The following is a 22,951-nucleotide window of genomic DNA, read 5'->3' on the forward strand; positions in this document are numbered from 1 at the left end:
CCTCCCCATCTGATCCGACTATCCAGTCTCCGGCACTCGCTACGCACGTCCGCTGAATACCGCCGACGCGCGAACCTCCCGTTCTTGACGCCCTTGAACTTCGTCGCGCTTCCTCTCCGCCAAGTCGCAGGAGGAACATCGACGACAGCGTTTCGAGTGCGCTCGAGACCGCTCTCTGCAGCACCAGTACATGAGTTTGGCGTCGACCACGGACATTCATGCCCTTTACGCCTCGAGGGCGATCGCCAAGGCGCGGACCTTTATCCGGTCTGCGTCGGCAGGCGGTGCAGGAGGAAGCGGTGGGAATGGAGCGTCTGGCGGTGGAGGAGTTCTCTCCAAGTCCCCGAACATGGGCGGTTGGGGCGGCGGAGGCGGGAATGCGGACAAGGCAGCGATAGCGTCGGAGCTGAACCGCCGAGATTACCTCGGACGGACTGTCCTCCACCTCGCAGTGACAGAGTCGGAGCCATGGGCGCTTGACTGGGTTGAGCTGCTCCTCGGCGTCTCGGGCTTGGCCGTCAACGCGCAGGACACCGAGAGCGGCTGGAGCGCGCTTCATCGGGCTCTGTACGCCGGGGTACGTTCACATCTCGCTTCTCTCTACCCCTGGCCCATACGCTGACGCTCTTGACTTCCAGAACATCGCCGCAGCACGCTTGCTTCTCGCCCGCGACGACGTCGACACGCGCCTGAAAGACTACGAGGGCCTCTCCCCCTTCGACGTCTACAACTCGACCGTCGACGGCACGAACCCTTCGCCCGACCCGCTTTCCACGAACCCTGCCAACCCAGGACGCATGGAGCTGTTCTCCTGGGGCTCGAACCGCAACTTCGTCCTCGGTTTCGCCAGCGACAGCGAGCGGACGATCCCGGAACGGGTTCAGCTCAGGCGGGAAGAAGGTGGACGAGGACTGTCGGCGTTCGAGCCGCTGAGGGTCAAGGATATCAGCATGGCGAGGCTCCATACCGCGATCGTGACGGACGAGAAGCGGAATAACGTGAGGCTGTGCGGGTACGGAACTGGCGGACGGTGCGTTCCCAGTTCCTCCAGTGTCGGCGCGCTGTGCTTATGCCGTGCGTGCGACCCGCAGCCTTGGCCCGACGACCCAGACCCAATTCACCTTCGCCCCGCTCCGCGACTTCCCTCACCCCGTCTCCTCGGTCGTACTCTCGCCAGATCACACGGTCGTCGTGACGACTGCTGGTGATGTCTACACCTTCGGCTTGAACCGCTTCTCTCAGCTTGGCTACCCTCTCGATGCCCCGACTCCGTCGCCTTTCGCCAAGTCGAATCACCAGGACGACCCGATCCAGTCTACGCCTCGCCGAGTTGTCGGTGCGCTCAAGAAGGAGGTCGTCCTCGGCGCAGCAGCGTCTCGTACCCACACAGCAGTCTTCACGGCAGATTCGCTGTACACCTGGGGAACGGCGCGCGGCCAGCTGGGCTATCCCATAGCCGGCAACTCGGTTCAGATTCTGCCGCGCAAGGTCACCCTCATCCAGCAGCCCGTCATCCAGCTCACCGCGACCGAGAATGCCACGGCATGCCTCCTTGAGTCGCGCGATGTTGTCGTCCTCTGTCACGAGGCATACGTCAAGGTCTCCTTCCCTCTCACGCCCTTCCCCTCGAAGATGCTCGTCTACCGCCCACCTAGTCTCGGCGCGAAACCGTCTATCCGCAAGATCGCCTCGCGCGGCAATACTTTCGCCGCACTCAGCTCGCTCGGCGACGTCTTTACCTTCTCGCTCGACTCCGGCTCAACGTCGGCAGGTTCATCGGGCGGCGACGGCACCTCTTCGCCTGGCTACGGCTCGCGCCTGACGCCCAAGACGCAGAGGCTTTGGAACGTCCGCCGGAGCTTCACGTCGGCGACAGATCTCGATGTCGGACTAGACGGCAGCCTGATCATCTGCACCGTATCCGGCCACGTCTTCGTCCGCTCGCGCAAGTTCGAGGGCTCGTCGTCGTTGTCGAAGGGTGGCGACGGGGGAAAGGGAGGCGGCTGGAAGTTCTCGCGCATCCCGTACCTCCAGCGTGTCATCAAGGTCGCGGCTAACTCGACGGCCGGCTTCGCTGCCATCCGCGCCGACGTGCCGCTCCGGTTCATCGAGATCGAGGGACCGACTCTCGCGAGGGACTTGCTGCGCGTCCTCCCTCACTGGGCGCGAAATGGTGGACCAGCCGCGCTCGAGGCTATGGCAGGGCAGTCGAGGCCGAGACGGACAGCGGGCGAGGACTCGGACGACGAGGACGATACGGACGCCGTCATCGAACGCGACATCGAAGTCGCACGACGGTTGATGGAGATCATTCGTTGCTGGGACTTGACCTGGGAGGTCCCGTCGTGTGGTACCGATGCCGTCGTCAATGTCGGCGCGCTCACCATCCCTGTGCACAAGTCAGTGCTCTCGGCTCGCTCGCCAGTCCTCGCCCAGCACTTCGCCACGAGTCGGCAGTTCGACCTGTCCTGCTCGCCCCTCACCGCCTTCCTCCTCATTCACTACCTCTACTCGGACGACTTCCCCGCCGTATGGGACACTCGCATCGGCATGCCACTTCGCGCATCGCTTCCAGACGAGCAAAAGGGGATGTTGCAGGTTGGCGTCGTCAGAACCGAGTTCCGGGAACTCGCGCTGGCGCTCGAGCTCTCCGCACTCGCGCAGGTTCTCGAGCGGCAAGTCAAGACTGTGCCACCGCCGGTTCTCGCTGCCTCGCTTGGCGACGTCTTCTCCGCATCGTCAACTTCGAAAGGACGACTGCCAGACTCGCTGAAGCCGGACGTCGTGCTCCGCCTCGCAGACCGCGAAGTCAAGTGTCACTCTGTTGTCCTCCGCGCCCGTTGCCCTTTCTTTACGACGTTCTTCGACGATGCCGACTGGTCCGACTCGCGACGGGAACGGGGCATCGTCAGCTTCGACTTTGCGCACATTGACTGGACGGTCATGAGCCTCGTCCTCGACCACATCTACCGAGACGCCGGCATGAGCCTCTTCCAGACAATTGAGCGCGAGACGGCCGACGAGTACATCGACTTCACGGTGCAGGTCCTGGCGGCGGCGAACGAGCTCCTCCTCGACAAGCTCAAGCAGGTCTGCTCCGCAGTCTTGCGCAGTTTCGGTACGTTCACGAGTTCATCTTCTTTCGCACGTCTAGCACTCACCTTCACGATCTCGCACACAGTCACGCTGCAGAACGTCTGCTCGATCCTGTGCGACGCCGCGTTCTACGAGGCGCACGATTTGGCGCGCGCCTGCATGTACTTCCTGTGCGTCACCACTGAAAGCCACCCTGCAGCAAGTGCTCACTTCCCCGTCTCGCAGCTCGTCGTCGATGGAGACGGCTCTCGAGACCAGCTTGCTCGATGACCTGCCGACCGATCTTCTCGTCGCTCTCGCCGCATTTATCCGCGAGCGACAAGGCGCAAAGATGCCCATCTCCCGCTCAGGACTCCTTCTGCAGGAGGTTATCGCAAAGCACCCAGAGTACTACGCCGAGACCGACGTCGCTCGTCCGACCGGCGCTGCAAAGCGTTACCGACCAGCAGTCGTTCCAAATTCGCCTCGACCTTCGCCCTCCCTGCTCTCGCCTACTTCGTCTCCACAACTTGCCCCCATCGCCTCATCCTCCAAGTCTCCCCGCCTGCGACCCAGCATGTCCCCGAACCCTAGTCCATCGTTACCGGCCGTTCGCGAAGTCGATGAGCCGTTCACCCTCGACGAGGACTTCATGCTCGAATCGGGCGCGTCAACACCATCTCGTGCCCTGCCCGTCACGTCGCCTCCCATACAAGCAGCGATTGGGCGTCGTCGCTCTTCGCTCGTGCCAGCAGGTTCGCCCTCGCAGGCAAGCTTTATGCCTCTCGGCTCGCCTCCGCCCTCTCGCCTCCAGCCCTGGCAGGCGCCACCGGAGAAGAACGACAAGGATCGGCTCGACCTGCGAAGCATCATGGCGGATCAGTCGGCGGCGTCGGAACAGCGGCGGCCCAGCTTCGCGAAGCAGCCGATTGTTCCGCCGTCGAACGCTGCGATACCCGCCCTTGGCGGTCTCTCGGCGTCTGCGTCGTCGTGGCGACCAGTGTCCGCTCCGCGTGCCTCGTCACTCGCCAGTATCCAGTCCGAGCAGCAGGCGGCGGCGCCGACGGTCAGCCGAACACCCTCGACGCCTTCCCTACGCAGCCCGCCTCCCCTACTCCGCAACACGCCTCCCGCATCTTCTCCCTCGCTTCGCTCCCCTCCTCCTCCCGGGTCTGCAACCGGACCCGTCTACACCCCCTCGCGAATGACGCCGACCAAAGGCACTCCCGGCTCTCGCACGCCCAAGTCGCACTTCGGCGGTTCCGACACGCCTTGGCAGAACTTTGATCGCATCGCTCCGCCTGCGCCGCCTGTCGCCTCGAGCTCGTCCGCCGCATTCGACCCCTTCGCACCGCCTTCTCCCGCCGCCTCGTTCGCCGCCATCCAGTCCGAGCAGATTGCGCAACTTGCGGCCGTCGAGCATCACCGGGCTCCTCGTAGTTTTGCGGACGTTATGGCGGAGGAGCAGGCAGAAGCGCGGCGGCGAGAACAGGCGCTCAAGGAGGAGAAGGAGTTCTTGGCGTGGTTCGAGGAGGAGAGTCGGAAGGTGCAGCAGGAGACTGGCGGGCAGCCAGCTGTGGCCCAGCCGGGCAAGAGTGGGAAGCGGGGCGGCAGCGGCGGGGGACGTGGTGGGAAGAGCCGAGGGGGAGGAGCGAAGAAGTCTGTCCCGCCTAGTCAGACGGAGGCTGGTCCCTCGGAATCGCCGTCGGGCGCAATCACGCCGAAGCGCGGTGGTGCCAGCTGTGGAGGACGGGGAGGTCGAGGTGGTGGCAGAGGACGAGGGAAAGGAGCAGGGAATGCGCCGAATACGCCCTCGTCCGCTCCGCCTCCCGCGTCGACGGCTGGTGTCGCGGCGTAGGCTGTCGCCAAAGGTTTCTCTTACTCGTACGCATGCTTGTGCGGTCTTATCGACATCGTTTCGGGCTGTTGTTGTTATCGAAGGAATAGATTCCGCGATTTCGCCTCTCGCTTTGCCTCGCCGCCCTGCCTCGTCGCCTTTCCAGTCAGTTCCGCTCGCCATAGAGGGCTTGCTCGTGCTTTAGGTTCTTCACTTGTGCCGTCTGAGGACCTCCGCCTCGTCTCCTTTCGCAAGCTCTCTTTCCTCCCACCTCGTCAGCGGCTTCGTACGGCGTGCTGCTTGCGCTGGACCTGCTGCAGAACTGTTGAAACGGGCACTGGCTGCCCTGCTTCCCCACTAACTCGGCCATTCTCTCGACCTCGCCATGCCCCCACAGAGCCCCTTCCCGGCCTACATTCAGACTCCGCACGACCTGTACAAGAGCAAGCGGGACTTCCAGAGGCCGACAGTGTTGAGGTGCGTCCGCTCTGCTATTTGTCGCAGGGCCCGCGACGCTGACGCCTACCGCAGCCGCTACTCTATCCTTGGCTTCCTCTCGTCCGGCACGTACGGACGCGTGTACAAGGCTCGCGTGCGCCAGCACACCTCTGATGCCTCTCCCGCGGGCTTGCTGGGGACGCCGTCGGCCGCAACGCCAGGCAAAAGGCTGAAACTGAGTCGGGATGAGGGCGACGACGAGGGCGAACTCGTTGCGATCAAGAAGTTCAAGCCTGACAAGGAGGGAGAGGTGGTCACGTACACGGGAATATCGCAGAGTGCGTGCAGGGAGATCATGGTGCGTTTGTCGGCCCTTGCCCCCTGCCTCTACTGACCCGATTTCTCGCAGATCAACCGCGAAATCTCGCACGAGAACGTCACGGCTCTGCGCGAGGTCATGCTCGAGGAGAAGAGCATCTACCTCGTCTTCGAGTACGCGGAACACGACTTTCTCGTGAGCGACGCTGGGCAAGTTCTTCCGCCTGAGACGGTTCTCATCCTCGTCGCCTACAGCAAATCATCCACCACCACTCGTCGACTCGGACACAGCTGCCGCTCGGCGTGCTCAAGTCGCTCTTGTGGCAGCTCTTCAACGGTGTCAGCTACCTGCACGATAACTGGATCATCCACCGCGACCTCAAGCCCGCCAACATCCTCGTGACGGAGAAAGGACAGGTCAAGATTGGCGATCTCGGCCTCGCTAGGTTGTACCAGGAGCCGCTGCAGAGCTTGTATACGAGCGACAAGGTCCGCAGCCGGAATTGGTCTGGCTCGGCTTCACCCGCTGACACTTCGCACTTTCAGATTGTCGTCACAGTCTGGTACCGCTCGCCGGAACTGCTACTCGGAGCGCGGCACTACACGCCGGCGATCGACATGTGGTCGATGGGCTGCATCTACGGCGAGCTCCTCGGCTTGCGACCGATGTTCAAGGGTGAGGAGGCGAAGATTGAGCTGGGCGCGAAGAAGGGCGGCGTTCCCTTCCAGCGAGATCAGCTTACGCGAGTCATCGAGGTGCTGGGATCCATCAACCGTACGTTACACGCCTCTCCCTGATGAAGCGGTTGCAACTTACCCACTTCCTGCGCTTGGCCAACAGCGAAAGACTGGCCGAGCGTCGTTCAACTACCCGAGTACCCACAACTCTCGCGCCTCGATCGGTGCGTTACTTTTGACACTTCCGCCTACGAAGCCCCCATGTCCGTCAGCTCACACTCCCTCTCCCCTCCTCGCAGCTACCAAGACTGCCTTTCGCAATGGTTTAACGGCCGTCTTCCTCGTGGCGCTCCGCCATCGCTTGCGTACGACTTCATGCGGCAGTTGCTCGCCTATGATCCGACGAGGCGAATCACGGCGCGAGCAGCGCTCTGCCACGCTTGGTGGGGTCAAGATCCGCAACCCCACGCTAAGTACGTCCTCACGGTCGCGATGCAATCGTCTCAAACACTTCACTATTCGTGCTGACGCCTCGGCTCCTGCAGCGCGTTCACGCATCTCCCTCCGGCCGTCTCCTACCCGCTCCGCCGCGTCGCCCACGACGACTCAGACCCGAAGATGCAGCACAACACGCTCAACAAGTACGCCTACACCGCTAGTGGCGGGAACCTGGGACTGGCGGGCAACATGAGCGGATCAGGCGCTGGCGGGGGGAGGAAGCGAGGACGGGACTAGGCGTGGAGACTTGCTGGGCTTGTTCTGTTGCTTGTAGATCTACCGCATTGCATTCTGCGTCTACCCGTTTGGTCTACTGCTGTCTACTTTCGCACTCGCAAGTCGCCTCCACCGCCCTCCTACCAGTCCGTCCCGACGCCGCGCCGAGGATGAAAGACCCTCTTGCCGATTGAGCGAGTTGAACGCTGGCTTGGTCGTCGTAGGTGGTCCTCCGACGAGCCGCTCGATCGGTGTTCGCGCTCGGTCGAGCTGGTTCGTCCGCTGGGCTCGGCCTTCCGACGGTCGATGTGCTCGCGCAGAGGATGCGTCCGCAGCTCCTCGTCGATAGCTGCCTCCGCTCTTCCGTCTGACCGCCGCCTGCTCGTGCGGAGGTCCTCGAGCCTCCGCCGCTTGTCTTGAAGCCGACGCCTCGATTCGCTCGCCTCGTCGCCACTCGAGCCACTGCCTTGTGAGCTCTGGCTAGCCTCGAAGTCACGCCACTGCTGGTCGTCCTTGGCCGCTCGGTGGTCGAGTTCCGTCGCCAGGCGTCGCCTCGCAAGAATGGGCAGCTGTCCAGCTCCACCTCGTGCACGCTTCTCCTCCAGCCGAAGCGACTCGTCGTGCTGTCTGCTGAGCCGTTCGAGCCGAGCGTGACGGTCGCGCGATCGTCCCTCAGGTCGACTCGTCGAATGGGATCGCTCGTCTTCCGAGAGCAGGCCCGCTTCGGCCATGTCAGCTGCATCGGAGTCGCCATCAGAGCCGTCGTTGGCGGCTTCGTGATGAGGTTTGCCGTGGTCGTAGCGGAAATACAGTCCGAGGATCTGCAAACTGGGAAGGTCAGCCCGAGTTGCGCGAGCAGCGAGACTGAGAGAAAGGGGCGCACGATCAAGTCGTTCGCAAGCGCGAAGAGCGCGCCACCGAGGAAGGGCGCCTGCCCGAAGAAGTGCCTCAGAGCAGCGGAACCTTCTGGCGGAGTTATTGCGAGAATGCTCTGCGCGCTGGCCGGTCAGCGCGAGCAGTATCGTTGGGGACGAGCTGACGCACAACGAGCATTGTCAAGTTCTGTGCGATGAGCCACAGGTACATGTAAAGCGAGATGTTGCCGAGAGTCCGCTGCCGGCGAATGAGGAGGATCTGGCGAATCCGAGGAAGGTCTTCGCGAGACCGTCAGCAAGGGCGTCATGAAGGGAGAATGAGCGGCGGAACTGACTGTAGCAGAGCAGTCCGAGCATACCCAGCGCCCAACCAATCCTGCTCGAGGTGTTGTGCGGCGTCGTGCTCGGCTCGAGAGGCGGTTCCGTATCTCGGTGCACGTAGTCGATCACGACCCAGGCAGTGGTGCCTCCGACGACGACAAGCTTGAGTGGGCAAAGGCGTGAACAGGCATGCTGGATGTCAGCTCACGTCGTTCTCGCTGAAAGCGAGGGAACGCACCGCGAGTACCAACACGTTCACCTTCCACGAGTCGAAGTCCAGCCACCATCGCTTCTTCCGGCCCGCTACAGGCGGCTGGACACGATCTCCTCGCCTGAAACGCTTGCCGAAGTGACCGCGCTCGATGGAGGTGAGCAGGATGAGGATGCTGCGAGATGGTCAAGTCAGGTCCCGCCATTAACTTTGTAGTTGAGCAAGAACGACAGACACGTCGCTGACGAAGAACCATCTGCGTTGCGAAGAGCGGTCAGCGCCTTCCACGGGCCCAGAGCGAGAAAAGACGCGCTCACATTCCCGAGAATTTCTGCGTCAACAGCGCACCCGTCAGGAACATTCCCACGACTTGTCCAATATCGCCAAACAGCCAAAGCCAGAGAAGCGCGAGCGACGGACCGCCTGCACCTGGCGAGACGACGAGGTTGCAAATCTGGGGGAAACAGCTCCAGAGCGAGCAACCGACAGAATGAGAGAATCAGTTAAGCTCGCCAGTGGGACGGACTGTACGCACAGGAGAGCCAGCCTGTGAGCTTCGAGAGAAGGTCCAGGGTCGATGGTCCGACTGCGATTTCTGCCGTCGTGCGTGCCAGGAGCCTGACACAGTCGAGCGGCGCAAAGCCCATGCCAGCACACGCCATCTGCGCAGGACTCAGGCGGAGAGGCGCAAGGGAGACAAGGCTGCTGGCAACGCCCGCACGCTGAGAGAACGAGCGAAGATTCTGATCGGAGAATCCGCGGAGTCGTCCAGGCAGCAAGCACGCCACAGGGAGACGCCGTCACGCAGAAACCAACTGAACTCCTGTGGGAAGCTGGGCGGAAACGGACGGCGGGGACGACTGGGGAACGGACGAAGAGTAGACGGACGCAGCTTGGCGTAGCGGGCCAAGCGATGTACTCTTGCTCGTGTCTGCTCCTGTCACTCGATCCGCACTCCACAGCGGCGAATCGTCCGCCCGGTCGCGGAGGGCGTTGGATGCTAGTCGAGGAAGATGAGGGGATGCAAGGGTACAAAAGCGCAGTTGGCGGACGCTCTGCATGCGAGCACTGGAAGCCTCGGACAATAGCTGCAAGATTTCAAGCTTTCCTAGCCAGCACAGGGGATGAGGTAGAGGGGAGAGCCCGCTTCGACGACCCTCTCGACCAGCAACCCCTCCCCAGCTGAACACGAGTCGCTATGAGCGCCGGATCAGCAGCTGATCCGCGAGACGCACGCTTTGAGGGACTTTTGGACCTGCGCGAACGCCTCACGCGGGATGAGAAGCGGACGAAATCTCGCCGACAAGGGAAGGAAGCTGATGAGGATGGTGAAGAGGGACAACGGTGCGTACGAGCGCCGTGAGTGTTTGCGAGTCTTGCTGAATTCGATTGACGCCCTTTGCGACCCACAGACCGCTCGACTACGCCGCCGCCTTCGAGACTGTCCTCCCCTTCGTCTCCTCAACCTCGACAGCCGTCTCGTCTGCCGTCCACAAGGGCTCGAACCCGTTGGTGCCGACCACAACAGCCTTCGAGACACTCGATGTCCTTCTTCGCCGGGCGCACGCAGTCCTGACCACACGAGCACACCCCGAAGAACTCGACGCCGTCCGCTCGCATCTCTCGCCCGACTTCCTCGTCCAGCTTTCGTCGATTCTCTACGCAACATGGGACAAGCAGCTCCCGTCGGCGTTGCAGAAGCTCAAGGCGTCCCTCGCGACGCTGTTGGCGATCGCGTCGCCGGCTTGCCTCGACGTCCAGGACGTCTCGCAGCAGCTCAAGGAGAAGGTCCTAGTCGACGCCCTCGATAGTCGACGAGCTCTGAGCATTCTCGAAGCCCTCATGCCGCATGTCGCATTGGAGGACTTCGCGCCTTTCTCAGAATCGTCGGCGGACATGCAGGATATCGCGGCGGGCGTGATGCGGCGGTTCATCCGAGCGATCGCGCTCAACGATGAGCAGGCGCAGCTGGTAGGGAAGACGGCCCTGAGCTGGATCGAGAAGTGTTGGGCGACACCGGACGTGGACGGCAATGCCTTCGTCATCGAGCCCTGCCTCGAAGCATGCCGGACGGACTCGCCCAAACTTCGGCATTCTGTCACGACGTACATCTTGCAAGGCGCCTTTTCTCGACGCAAAGATCTCTTCGCCGAGATGCTGCGGTCCGGCGGCTACCTCTTCACCGACGGGTCGGCTCAGGACACGCCAGAGGCGGATCTCGAAGCGGCATTGGCCATCCTCAAGACCGGCAACGCCCTCAACCTCGTCGAGATGGACGCCTCGCCTGATGCCAAGCTGTCAAAGAAGGTGGCATTGCCATCGACTCTGCTTCGCTCGTGCCTCTGGCATTCGTCTACCTCGCTTCGAACATCGGCTCTGTCCGTCCTCGTCCTCGCCCAGTCGCCCTCGGTTCCCCTTCCCCTCTCCTCCTTCCCTCTCCTCCGAGAGTTCTACCAGTACTCGCTCTCCGACGAAGACGCCGAGTTCCGCATGTCGACCACCTCGCTCACCGGCAAGCTTCTTCTGCGACTCCGCGACTCGTCGTGGAAAGCGCAGCGAACGGCAGACAAGGGCAAGGACGGCGCGGTGGCAGCGGCCGAGTACGTCTCCGCCGCGAAAGGATTCCTCGAATGGTTCCTCAACCTGGTCGGGCGCGAAAACCTCAATCCCGCCCGCCCCTTCCGCCTCAAGATTACGTTGCTGCGCCTGCTCGACCTCGCACTTCAAGCGCACGTCGATCCACGCTTCCGCATCGACGGCCAGGCGAGTGCTGGAGATGGCGAACAGACCAATGCTCGAGACGCCACGAACGGCTTCTCCTCGTATCGCAAGACGGCCAAGACGCAGACGCCGACTTTCCACGCCAAGCATCGCAAGATGGACCTCAACGACCACCTTCACGCTGCAGCGAGTCCATCTGCATGGCCCTTCGACGTCGCACTCGTCACGCCCGAAACGACGCAAACGCTCCTTCGACAACTTCTCTCGACTTATACCGCCGTCCGATACCTCGCCATCTCCATGCTTGAGCGCTTCCCATCGCCGTTGCCGGGGTACGAAGGCGAAGAAGGGACAGCTCGGGCGAAGGAGGAGCTACTCCAGCCAGCTTTGCGCATGATCCGCAGCGGTCGCGAGGCAGAAGCGAGTGCAGGCGCCGGAGTGATCGGACTTGTATGGAGGAAGTGGGTTCTCGAGGTTGTCGAGTGTGGCGGATCGGCCATCCAGGACGGCTCAACGCTCGGCGCAGTCGGTGGATGGCTTGAAGGCGAGGAGACGGAGCGAGGGCCGGCGGGATACGCCTATATCTCATCCTTGCTCGACCTGGTCGAGCAACAGCTCTCGCAGTACTCGGTCAACCTTGCCTCGGCTGCATCGAGAACGCCCATGCACGGCACCATTCTCGCGCTCCGACACCTCTTCATCTCGATCCCTGCCGCTTCGTATGCCAAAATCTCCTCCGCCGACAGTCGTCGACAGATCTTCCACCGCACACTCGGCGTGATCAAGCGGGTGTGGGATGTCGCTTCGCCTGTTCTCGCTGCGAAGGCGCCCGAGGGGAACGGCGGAGACGATGTGGATACGGAAGAAGCGCGTGCGATCCGTTTCGAGCGTCAGGCCATGGCAGGGAACGGAGAAGACGAGAGCGAAGCGGCGGAGGGGACGGGAGGAACGCAGCACAAGATTATCCTGAGCGCCTGCTGGCGGGCGATGAAGGAAGCCGGGTGCGTTGACCGTCTCTTTGCGTCTGAAAACTTGCTGATCGGCTTTCGTGTCTTCAGAGAACTGCTCGAGACGATCCTGCGCATCCCGTCCGAACTGGACACCGACACTTTCCGGCAGATCTGGCATCTCGACGAGATTCGTGCGATCGGCGACCTCTTCGGCACTTGGCTGCGACTTGCTCGGCACCGCGGCACGGTCGCAAACCTTCATCCCTGCTTCTCTCGGAGCGCTGCAGCATTGCTCGTTGCCGGCAAGCGCTGGAAGGAGGTTGGTGAGCTGCCTGGCAACTGGCTCAAGGTGTGTTTCGCAGGGCTGGCGTCTGCGTCCGCACACAGTCGTTGATTTACCCTCGCGCTTTGCAGGAGTACCTCGACGCTGTTGTATCGGCCCGCATCTCTATCACGCGCCGATCGGCTGCCATCCCCTTCGTCATTCTCGGACTCATGCTGGCCATTCTCCCCACGTCTCGTCCGACTTTCGATGCGGCCCTCATTCGCCTCTTCGAGGTCGCCGAGTCTACAGCTTCCGAAATCACCGACGAAAGCCGAACTCACGCCATGAACACCTTGCGAACCATCTTCCTCGATGCCAAGGGCGGAGTCGCGGCGCAGCAATACGTTGAGCGCGGCTTCCACCTCTCCATCCGACTTTTCTGGTCGCCGAAGTGAGCGGACATGTTTCGTCCGCTGCTGAGTCCGCTGCTGAGGGGCTTGATCTGACCGTTCACCTGATGCAGCTGGATCCTGCGGAACGTCGCCATGATGCTCTTCGGCTCGCTCATCAACCGCGCCATCAACTCTCGGCGCGCCAACCTCGACCGCGATCCCGTCAGTCTGTCGAGGCGCGTCTCGATTGACGACTTCTTCGCACGCTACCCCAGCCTGCAGCTCGTTCTGCAGCAGGAGCTGGAGCGTGGCTGGCGGGAAAGCGCAACATTGCCGCCCGTGCGTCGGCTCCGCTTGCGACGTGCTCCAGACCTGGCTGACCGCCTTGTTGCGTGCAGTCCTCCAATCTTCAGTCCTCACTCTTCGCCATCCTCATGCTTTTCTCGCTTCTGCGAACGCCGAAGCGGCTCAGCACGCCGGACGCGCCGGATCGGCCGACGTCGCCATCGACTGCTTTCATTCCGCTGATCGAGGCGTGTCTGGCGAGTCGGGTGTGGAAGGTGCGACGTCCCGGTAGCTCCGCTACGTAGCTCGGTGAAGCTGATTTGTCTACTCGCAGATCCGCAACGTCGCGGCAGATGCTTTGACCGGGTTGGTGGCGCCTGACGACGTCGCCGACGCCTGCCTTGCGATCCTCACCAAGATCCGCCAGACCACCGACGAGGTCTCGCTGAACGAGGTTTGTCCCTCACTCCACCTCGCTTCAAGATTCCATGCTTACTGTGCCTGCTCACAGCTGCACGGTCTGCTTCTCCAAATCTTGCGACTCGTCGAGGTGTACCCGCTGGAGTCGGACGACGAGAGTCGAGGTATGCGCAGCTTCTGCTGCTGCTCCAGGCTTGAGCAGCGCTGATGGCTTCGCGCTTGCAGTCTCGACCGCTTTCGTCGACTTGCTGCCCGCCCTCTCCGACGCCGGCCGATACCCGCCGACTATCCTCTCCACCTACTTCACCGTCGCTCTCCACCTTCCTTCATCCGTCCCGCACGTCTCGGTCGTCGCGTTCGACGTCGTTCAGCAGTCGGAACGGTGGTCCGCAGAACAGCGTCGCCTTCCTGGGGCTGAGGAACTCGCCCGGTCCAGCTGGGAAGTGCTCTTCCGCGGCAGTCTCGACGACGAGAAGGCTGCACTCCTTGGCGGCGCACTCGCCGGCAGCAGCCTCGAGACCAAACGAGCCGCACTCTCGATTCTGGAGGCTGGCCCACCACAACTGCTGCAGAGGACGGCAGACGTGATGTACCGCGTCGTCTTGGATGTGAGCCAGGCGGGCGATGTACGAGTACAGGCGGCCAAGCTGTTGCACGTTGTCTCTTCGTCCTCCTTCGACGCGAACTTCGAGGAAGTCGCTGCGGCTCAGCAGGAGACGGCCATCGTCCCGCTCCGCGAAGCGCTGCTTCCGATCGTGGCGTCGGCAGCGTGCTCGGAGGCCCCGCGTAGTCAGGCGCTGCGGATCATCGAGCAGGCAAGCGGTGTAGACGAGGTGCGTTCTCTCGCATCACGAAGCGCGCCAAAGGCTGACTGTGTCTGCTTCAGTCCGTTGAATCGCGCGAAGCTGCCGGCGCCGCCCTCATCTGCTTCGCCAAGCTTTACGATTCCCTCGACCTCATTTCCGCCTCGCTCCGCCCTCACTTCACGCTTCTCGCCTGCCGACTCTTGCAAGATGACGACGTCACCGTGCGGGAGTCTGCCGCCGAGGCTTGCGGGCTGCGGCTTGTCGAGGGCAAGGCGGTCGAGCAGGTTGTGACTGACGGCGGCGAGCCGCTGCGGCAACTTCTGCTCGAAGAAGAAGAGCGTGATCTTCGTGAGTTGCAATGCTCGCCCGTGCGTAGAATGCCAGCTGACGTCTCTGGCTTTCCGCAGAACAAGACCTTGCGCTCATCTCGAATCCTTCCTCCCTCCTCTTCGCCATCGAAAAGCCAAATATCTTCCGCGACTTCGCTCTTACGACGTCACTCCTCTTGCCGTCCTTCTCGCCCGCTTCCTCGGATGATGTCAAGGCGCACGCGCGACAGCAAGTAACCAAGCTGGCCGACGCAGTCGAAGCGAGCAGGAACCTTCCTGCTGGCCCGCTCGGCTTGACCGGCAACGAGCTCGTCTCGCGTTGGGTACATACGCTCGTCGGACGACTCGACGCGATGGGCGAGGAGGATCACGAAGCGGCGACGCTCTTGCGCCCCAGCATCTAGACGCACACGGCTCGACGTAGAATGTACCTATATGCATGACACTGCCTGGTATCCCTTTGTACAGCTTGGCTCGTGAAGCATAGAGTGGTCGTGAGGATCATGTACGCTTGCGCCTCGTCGCCTTGACCCGAAGAGGTTCCGCAAGTGAGAGCGTCAAGGCGCCCTTGTATAGCGGCGTCTGCTCGAAGTCGCACATCTTGACGTTCTCGAGGTATCCCGGCGCGAAGGAGAGGTCGAATTCGCGAGTGACAGCGTTGAGGACCGAGGTACCCTCGTACAGGGCGAGGTTTTGGCCTGGCGACTCCAACAGGTCAGCAATGACTTCTGAGCTGAAGGAAGAAACTCGAGCGTACCAAGGCAGAGACGGTACCCTCCGTTGAAGGCGTGGTACTTCCACTGCGACTCCTTGACGAGGTTGCCCTCCGAGTCGAGCCAGCGCTCCGGCTTGAACTCGGCAGCGTCCGGTCCCCAGACCTTCGGGTCGCGGTTCATCGTCCAGTCGGACCAGAAGACACTGTGGAAAGCGCGAAACAACATCAGGACAGACCCGTCGCAGAAGGAAGGCGCGCAACGCACATGTCGCCCTTCTCGATTCTCGGTCCTCCATTCGGCAGGACATCAGGTCCGAGCGCCTCCCAAGCGTTCTTCGGCACACTCGGGTGCAGCCTCAAGCCCTCCTGGAAGACGGCGGTAGTCGTGGTCATCTGCTTGAAAGTGTCGTATCCAACCTCGCCCAGGTTGTCGGTCTCCTTGCGGATAGCCTCGATGTGCTTCGGGTTCGAGAGGAGGTGGAAGAATGTCCAGGAGAGAGCTTGGGCGGTGGTGTCGCGGCCGGCGATGATGAGGTTGAGGATGGCGTCGCTGCGAAGTCGATACCAATCAGTTGGTATCTCGCTCGAGCGCGGGTCAGCGCGACGTACCGAAGCATCTTCCTCGTCAAAGGAGCGCCGTTGTCGTCGCGCAAAGCCATGTACAGCGAGAGCAACTGTCCGCGCGAAGAAGGTCAGCTCCGTCTACACGCTTTCTCCCAAAGAAAAGCGAAACTCACGTCCTTCTCAGCAGCCTCCTTTTTCTGGGCGCCGGTGAAGTTGCCGCGGCCTTCGCGCTCGCGCTCCTCGATGACGCCGTACGCGAACGAGTCCATGACCTTCGTCGCAGCGGCCATCTTCCAGTGCGTGCCGTCGAGGAACTCGGTGACGGGCCAGAACGGGCTGCGAAGGTCCGGCGTCAGACCTTGCGCTATCAGCGAAGGAGCGAAAGAACGTACTTCATGAAGCGACGGTTCATGACGACTTGGCCGTAGTCGAAGGCCTTGGCGAATGGAACGGGCTCGTCAGACTCGGTGTTGAGCGCGCCGATGTCCTTGCCGAAAGCCATCTCGGCGAACGAGTTGAGCGTGAAGCGGAAGAAGAGATCCTGGAGGTCAAATTCTGCGAGCCGGCATAATCGCGGTCAATGCGGGTCCAGCGAGGCGGAGAGTAGAGGTGCGCACCCTCGCCGCGGTCGGCGTGACGGCCGATGATGGCGATGAGCTTGGCCATCTGGTTTTCGAGCGACTGCGTGATGACACCCTTGAAGTTGTTGGCCGTGAAAATCTTGGCAGTCGTTTTGCGCTGGAGCTGCCACGAGTGTCCGTCGACCTATGCAATCAAAGAGGTTAGACGCGCAAAGGAGGGAGGACGTCGGCGTGAACAGCGACTTACGCAGAAGATGCCATCGCCCAGCAGGCCGGAGAGGTTCTTGTAGAACTGGTCCCCCTTGACAAAGTTGTTAAAGTTGGTGCGCTGGATGTACTCGAGGTACTGCGAAGTGAAGAAGTCGTCAAGAAAGCGGCCAGGCGGAAGAGCGAATCCGGCAAGCAAAGTCGACGGACCTCAGGCTTGGAAGCCTCGATCATGCGACGCCAGGGAAGTGTGATAGAGACGGCGCGAGACGGATCCTTCTGCAGCGTGTCCTTGTACTTCTCGCGGATCTCGATGAAGCCTGTGCAGCCAGCCGTTGACAAGGTCAATCTCGTCCTGTCCCTGTCCCTCTACAGTCGTTCGAGCGTCTGGACTCACGGTCAAGCTGCCTGTCCTGGTTCTTGACCATCGTAGGCAAGTCGCCAAGGAAGAGCCATTGCTGGCCGGGAACAGTGAACAGGTCGGGACGAGGACGAGTTCCGATAGCGCGCTTGTCGCGGTAGCTCCAGGCGAGGTAGGCGACGTAGACGGCGACGACGAGGCCGACAGTCTGAGCCGTCGAGAGCTCGAAGTGCGAGACTGACGAGATAACGTCGGACATCGCTGGCGAGAGAAGCGTTCGACGGAGACAAGTCGAGGCTGGAGACGGGGAAGGACTGGGACCGGTGGGGTGATCAGGCGTCGGCGGTGGGTGACAGGGAGTTTTCAGCAGTGGTCGTTGACGCCAGCAAGTGAAGCGGGACCGGCCAAGAGACGGAAGCGGGGAAGGAATGGAAGAAGTTCACAACGGCGACTTCGACTCGCCGTGCGAGGAAGCGATCTGCGATCCGAGCCAGCGCTGCCCGAGGTCACTTGCGCGTCCCAGCGGGCATCGCTGAGTGGACGAGCACTGCAATGCCTCGCCAGACCATGGAACGCGGACTCCGCGCTCCGCCTCGCCTCGTCGCGCCGCAACTCGCAGAATCGCTGCCTCGGGAGAAGGCGTCCGGGAGCACCTTGAGCGCGAGCGGAGCGGCACCCTCTGCGGTTGCTTGGCAACATTCTGCATGCTTGGCGGCGCATCAGCGTGGCCCCGAGAACGGGCGGCCCATGTTCGTGTGGGTCGCGAGGAGGTGAGAGATCAGTGAATGCGCAACGAAGGCATGGGAACTGGCGGAAGCATCGTGTTTGAGGCTCTCCAGCTACTTGTTCGACCCGATCCGACCGAGCAAGCGAGCCGAAGTGTCTGGGTGAGGTCGAGCGAGAGGAGGAGGTTCGACGACACCGTCTCGCTTCACACGCTTTCGAGACCGGTTGACTGCTCGCACAGGCTGCTCAAGGTAGCAGTACGTCACGACAATGGCGGAGATCTACGCCGACTTTGCGCAGGAGCTCCAGCGGGTGCAGGAGGGAGGGGCCGACTTGCTCGACGAGGCGGACGGGCTGCTCGCGCGCTGGGGAGCGCTGTGTGAGGCACAGTGAGCTTGATCCCTACCTTAACAGTTATGCAAAGCACCCGCACGCCGCCCTTCGAGCTCCCCTCGCCCCGCTCCATCCTCATCGCTCTCGCGCGTTCATCGAGCTGACAGTCCTCTTGGCGAATCGTACAGGTTGCAGAATCTGGCAGAAGACGTTGACGGAGACGCTGTGGAGGCATGGACGCTCGAGCGGAACACCTGGGCTCTCGTGCAGGCTCTCTACGCGTGCGTCTCCTCCCAATCCTCCTTAACAGGCTTGCTGACCTGTTTCCATCGCCAGCGAACGCCTGAATGAGGACCCTGCAGAGCCATCATCATCAAAGAACCCGTACACGCCGCCCTTGACTGTTGCGCAGAAGTTGATCGAGGGCAACAAGGACCTTGTCGAGCTGTCGGTGCGTTCGCCGTCTCGCTGATACTCAGCAAACATCGAACTAGAGCTGACGACTTACGTCGTGCAGGTCATCCGCGACTGGCTTCACTCGATCCCTTCCTCGCTCAACCCCGCCGAGATCCGGCGAGGATACCAACCCTACACGAAGAACAAGCTGAAGCAGGTTCGACGGACTGGGGCGAAGGCGCCGAAGGGACTGGTTGAGCGACTGGACCCGGACGCGTTGCTGAGGGCCAAGATGGAGGACGAGGGAGCGAGGCTGGAGGCGGACGATGCAGTGCGTTCTGCGTCTAGTCACCGAGTTCCCGGAAAGCTTACTGAATTTGACGACCGCTCGCAGGCCTACGAGCGAGCCTTGTTGCGAAGCCTGTACGAATACGTCCGCGCAGGCGAACTCGATCTCGCCATCGACATGTGCCGCCAGTCCGACCAGTCCTGGCGCGCCGCGTCTCTCTCGGGGGGCAAGCTGTGGTGGGACCCGGCACTCGCGCCGAACGAGGAAGGTTACGACGAGATTGAGATGGTCGAGAAGGAGGAGAAGCGGATTAAGGGGAACGCAAACAGGAAACTGTGGAAGTCGATGTGCCGGAAGCTTGCGGCTCAGGTGCGCTGCCTTCCCTTGCTCTGCATCCCGCTACCATGCTGACTCAGTCGTGCGGCCGCTCGCAGAACACGGTTGACCCTTACGAGCGCGCCCTGTACGGCGCTTTGTCCGGCGACGTCACCTCGGTTCTTCCGGTCTGTTCCTCGTGGGAAGACGTCGTCTGGGCGCACCTCAACGCGCTCTTCGAGTCGCACGTCGAAGCCGGCCTCGCCTCCTCTCCTGCGGGCCGCTACTGGCAGTCCTCATCCGTCGCCCCGCTCGACTCGAAGACGCCTCTCGACCCTGAAGACCCGCTATTCGGCTCGGCAGCGCAGGGCAAGGCGATCCGGCAGGAGCTCGAGCACGTGTTTGAGAAGCTTCTGCGGAGCGACAAGGCGGACTTGGCGGCGTCGGCGAAGGACCCGTTCCACGTCTCGCAGGCTTACCTCGTCATTGGCAAGATCGACGAGTTGTTGAACGCGTTTGTCGAGCGGATCGAAGCGGCAGCGACGGATACGGAACCCGAGTGAGTCTTCGAGGCGGCCTCTCGTCCAGGTCTCCGCTAACTTCGTCACTCTCTCGCAGAACCCTCGCCCACCTTCTCCGCTTCTTCTCGCACCTCATCCTCGTCCTTCGTCTCCTCAAGCAACCTCTGCCCGAATATGCCGCGAACCGGATCCTCGAAGCCTACGTTCACGTCCTCGAGGCGCACGACCAGGACGAGAACCTCATCGCGTTCTACGCGAGCAACCTCGAGCAGCAGAGCGCTGTCGAGAGCTACGCGAGATTCTTGCTCAGTGCGTCTCGCTCTGCCTGCCTTGTCGCGCACGCTAAGCTGACTCACTTGGCTACTTGCAGCGTTCGGCCTCGACTCGGATATCCACGCTCGCCACCTCGCTCTCCGCAAGTCGCGCGAACACGGCCTATCCCTCCCGCTCATCGCCCGCCGGACTGTCGAGCTCATCCTCTCTTCCACACTTGCGACTCTCCCGCCTTCCTTCGCCCTTCCTGCGACCGGTCTGGACGCCTATGCGCGAGTTGATGCGCGGCAACTCGAGCTGATCCGGAGCTTGGAATGGCTTACGGCGGAGAAGGAGACGTATGAGGATGCGATCAAGGAGGCGAATGCGCTTGCGAGGTGGTTCCTCTGTAAGTTCGTAATAGATCAGCCATCGCCCTTCAGACCCATGATGTGCGCAACTGACGATTGCAACCCGTTCCTGCCCTTCACAGCCACGGACGCATCTTCCGCCGCGCGCCAGCTCCTGCGCTCTCTCCCCGACGACTTGCTCCCCTCTCTCGCATCCGCCTCGACGACAACCGGCACAGACAGCGAAGGCGGCGAGCCCTCGCTTGCAGTCCAGCTCGACATCCGCGAGCACCTCGACTACCGCGCGCTGTACGACTGCTTGGACAAGCATGCGAGGTGGAGCGAGGTTTGGGCTAGGAGGCCTGGTCCCGGGTAAGCCTCTCTCCTTGGGCTCTTGTGAACCTCTCTTGCGCCAGCTGGAGAGCTCTGGCAGCGGAGGAAGTTTCTGACTCTTTCGCTCGGCCTTGCAGCGCTTCCAAGCTGGACGTCGCGCAGTACCGCGAGGGGATCGCCGCACTCGTCGACGAGTTCTACCAAAGTGCGGTGCAGCTGCTCGAGGGCGAGTGGCTCAAGCTGGATGGGCTGGACGCGACGATCGATGCTGCAGGTGTGTTCGCTGGCCCCTACACTTGTCCTGTGGTGGTTCCACAAGGAGCTTCTCTGTGCTGCAAGATTTGTGGCCGCGTGTGCTGACCCTCCACCGCACAGCCTCTCGCCGCCATGCTGAACTCGCGAGGATCCGAAGGCTTGTCGTGCCCGACCTTGTCTTCCGGCTGCACCGCGTCTTGTACGAGACGAGCGAACTCATTCCTGCGTAAGTGTACAACCTGTCAAATTGAAGCCCGAGAGGAGATGCTGACAAGACACGCACTCCGCAGAAACCTCCCGCTGTGCCTCTCGCTCGCCAACCTCGTCGCCGACGAGCGGTACCAGCTCTACCTCGAGTTCGTCGCCGCCTCCCCCGCCGAGATTGACACTGCGCCGCTCGGTCTCAAGGCGTACTTGGAGGAGGTGCGCAAGGCGAGCCTCGCGAGTTTGGATGCGGGACGAGGACCGTTCGGGACGGAGCCGCCGGCGAACCAGCGCAAGTAGCGTCAGCGCTGCAACACAACGACGAGTCTGCTCGATCTATCGCCGTGCTTTCGCCTGCAAACGAGAGAAGACAGGCAATTCCCTCTCCCGCGCCGTTCGCAGCGCGGTCGTCCGTCTCGCCTTCTTCGCAACTTCGCTGCGCTCGCCGGTGCTCGTGACATGGCTTGAGAGCTCGCGTGGACTGCACAGGATGGCACACTCTCCGCCCCGACAACCCACGCTCCAGCTCTCACCCTCGTCGCCATCCGTTCCCCACCCCGCTTCGAACACCTCAACCCACCCTCCCCTCGCCCTGTTCCAGCCTGCTGTGCAGCCTGGATCACTCTCGACACTCGAAAAGCGCAGGGCGCGGTCCCGCTCGCCGTCTCCGTCACCTGTTGTGTCGCCGGTGCATCACCTCGCTCAGGCCGGACTTGGGCTCGCCTCGCCCGGTCTGCCAGCGAGCCCGTTCGGCATGCACGGAGACGAGTTGGAGCGACTGGTGGGCGCGTCTGAGCGGCAGGAGGGGCAGCGAGGGAGGACAACGTCGCTCGGTTTCGTCGAGCCTGAGATGCCGCAGCGTTCGTCGCAGCAGCAGAGCCGTGGGCGGGAACGGAAGAAGAGCTTCATTGGCTTGGGTTTCGGAGGCGGCAATAGCAGCGAGAGCGAGGGTGCTTCGCTGGGACGGCGCAGATTCGGCTTGGGCGGTGGGGCGAGTTCGAACGCCGTGGACAATCCGGCGCGAGCGCTTGGTGCGTCTCTTGCTCTCTTTCAATACCCCGAGAGGCGCTATGCTAGTCCTGCTGCAGCGGCCGACGGTGTACTGACCTTTCGCCCTGTCCTCGACCTCCTTCGCGACTCTCCCTCGCGCTCAACGCCCGCAGAAGCCTCGTCACCGGTACCCGACCACGCCAAGCCGACTCCGAAGAAGGGCGGAACCAGCGGTGCGAGGGCCTTCTTGAGACGTGCGAGGAGCTTCGGAACGAGTCCCGTCCTCGGTTCGTCGAACGGCGGAACGTTCGCCGCCCCGACCTTGGCAGACCAGCATCCACCTCTTCCACTCAGTTCGCCCGTATTGCCTCTCCCCCGATTATCGACTTCCTCCCTCTCGGTCGACACCGCCTCGCCTGTCGACTCGCCCGCTCCTCTTTCCGGAACTTCGACGCCCCTCACTCCGCACAGCCCCTACTACCACAACTACCCTTCGACTTCATCCGCATACCTCCCCTCCCCCCAGCTCGGCCGATCGCACTCGTCCAGCGCGACTGGAAGTACGATGGTCCTCCCCGAACCGATTCCCTCACAGCCACATTGGCTCTTTGCGCCCGCGCCTAGCTCGTCCGCTTCTCGCGATGCGGCTAGTTCGCCTCGAAGTTCGGTCGAGCAGAGCAGGCGGAGATCAGCGGATGAGCGAACGCGAGACTCGCATGAGTCGTCGAGCGGGCGGAGCATCACGCATGGCAAGGGGAAGGGAAAGGCGAAGGAGGGCGAGCGGGAACGAGGACTGAGTGCGCCGTCGCCTGCTCAGACTCCGAAGCGTAAGACGCGGCGGGCGACACTCGGCGGCTTGTTCGGCCGGAAAGAGCCAAAGGCGTCGATTCCGCCCGCTGGTATCGGCGGGGGGGGGGGGGGGGG

At 62.4% G+C, this 22,951-nt stretch overlaps 7 protein-coding genes across 7 annotated transcripts in view; 5 read left to right on the forward strand and 2 right to left on the reverse strand.

The window, feature by feature from the left end:
* Positions 1 to 190: 190 nt before the first annotated feature.
* On the forward strand, positions 191 to 4,933 carry RHTO_04138 (BTB domain and ankyrin repeat containing protein; the record flags this gene model as incomplete). Its single annotated transcript, XM_016417806.1, has 5 exons — positions 191 to 577; positions 639 to 1,030; positions 1,092 to 3,118; positions 3,182 to 3,266; positions 3,322 to 4,933. 5 exons carry the CDS (start codon positions 191 to 193, stop codon positions 4,931 to 4,933), a joined length of 4,503 nt encoding a protein of 1,500 aa, XP_016270722.1.
* A 364-nt stretch (positions 4,934 to 5,297) lies between these two features.
* RHTO_04139 (cyclin-dependent protein kinase) lies at positions 5,298 to 7,081 on the forward strand (the record flags this gene model as incomplete). Its single annotated transcript, XM_016417807.1, has 8 exons — positions 5,298 to 5,389; positions 5,444 to 5,708; positions 5,760 to 5,864; positions 5,924 to 6,157; positions 6,215 to 6,443; positions 6,510 to 6,570; positions 6,646 to 6,819; positions 6,892 to 7,081. 8 exons carry the CDS (start codon positions 5,298 to 5,300, stop codon positions 7,079 to 7,081), a joined length of 1,350 nt encoding a protein of 449 aa, XP_016270723.1.
* Positions 7,082 to 7,200: 119 nt separating this feature from the next.
* Positions 7,201 to 9,114, reverse strand: RHTO_04140 (uncharacterized protein; the record flags this gene model as incomplete). Its single annotated transcript, XM_016417808.1, has 8 exons — positions 7,201 to 7,881; positions 7,944 to 8,051; positions 8,105 to 8,214; positions 8,271 to 8,418; positions 8,495 to 8,642; positions 8,703 to 8,723; positions 8,785 to 8,896; positions 9,003 to 9,114. 8 exons carry the CDS (start codon positions 9,112 to 9,114, stop codon positions 7,201 to 7,203), a joined length of 1,440 nt encoding a protein of 479 aa, XP_016270724.1.
* Positions 9,115 to 9,665: 551 nt separating this feature from the next.
* RHTO_04141 (thyroid adenoma-associated protein-like protein) lies at positions 9,666 to 15,039 on the forward strand (the record flags this gene model as incomplete). Its single annotated transcript, XM_016417809.1, has 11 exons — positions 9,666 to 9,811; positions 9,880 to 12,189; positions 12,247 to 12,487; positions 12,553 to 12,854; positions 12,927 to 13,134; positions 13,194 to 13,355; positions 13,415 to 13,534; positions 13,592 to 13,664; positions 13,726 to 14,333; positions 14,387 to 14,654; positions 14,714 to 15,039. 11 exons carry the CDS (start codon positions 9,666 to 9,668, stop codon positions 15,037 to 15,039), a joined length of 4,764 nt encoding a protein of 1,587 aa, XP_016270725.1.
* A 97-nt stretch (positions 15,040 to 15,136) lies between these two features.
* Positions 15,137 to 17,322, reverse strand: RHTO_04142 (cytochrome P450, family 4, subfamily A; the record flags this gene model as incomplete). The annotated part of the gene is made up of 10 exons (XM_016417810.1): positions 15,137 to 15,333; positions 15,393 to 15,553; positions 15,616 to 15,900; positions 15,960 to 16,024; positions 16,088 to 16,250; positions 16,307 to 16,469; positions 16,532 to 16,679; positions 16,743 to 16,841; positions 16,913 to 17,022; positions 17,100 to 17,322. 10 exons carry the CDS (start codon positions 17,320 to 17,322, stop codon positions 15,137 to 15,139), a joined length of 1,614 nt encoding a protein of 537 aa, XP_016270726.1.
* Positions 17,323 to 18,059: 737 nt separating this feature from the next.
* Positions 18,060 to 21,337, forward strand: RHTO_04143 (nuclear pore complex protein Nup107; the record flags this gene model as incomplete). The annotated part of the gene is made up of 12 exons (XM_016417811.1): positions 18,060 to 18,178; positions 18,311 to 18,403; positions 18,459 to 18,573; positions 18,640 to 18,849; positions 18,913 to 19,176; positions 19,242 to 19,681; positions 19,741 to 19,952; positions 20,014 to 20,304; positions 20,389 to 20,617; positions 20,716 to 20,852; positions 20,954 to 21,059; positions 21,124 to 21,337. The coding sequence occupies 12 exons, from the start codon at positions 18,060 to 18,062 to the stop codon at positions 21,335 to 21,337; spliced, it is 2,430 nt and encodes an 809-aa protein (XP_016270727.1).
* Positions 21,338 to 21,527: 190 nt separating this feature from the next.
* Positions 21,528 to 22,951, forward strand: part of RHTO_04144 (ARF guanyl-nucleotide exchange factor) — a gene marked incomplete at both ends in the record, with an annotated part of 6,434 nt that continues 5,010 nt past the window's right edge. Inside the window, 2 exons of the mRNA XM_016417812.1 lie at positions 21,528 to 22,068; positions 22,126 to 22,909. Of these exons, the coding sequence (XP_016270728.1) occupies positions 21,528 to 22,068; positions 22,126 to 22,909 (1,325 nt within the window). The remainder of the gene's footprint in view (positions 22,069 to 22,125; positions 22,910 to 22,951) is intronic.

Source organism: Rhodotorula toruloides (genome assembly GCF_000320785.1).
Source record: "Rhodotorula toruloides NP11 unplaced genomic scaffold Scaffold26, whole genome shotgun sequence".
NCBI lineage: Eukaryota > Fungi > Basidiomycota > Microbotryomycetes > Sporidiobolales > Sporidiobolaceae > Rhodotorula > Rhodotorula toruloides.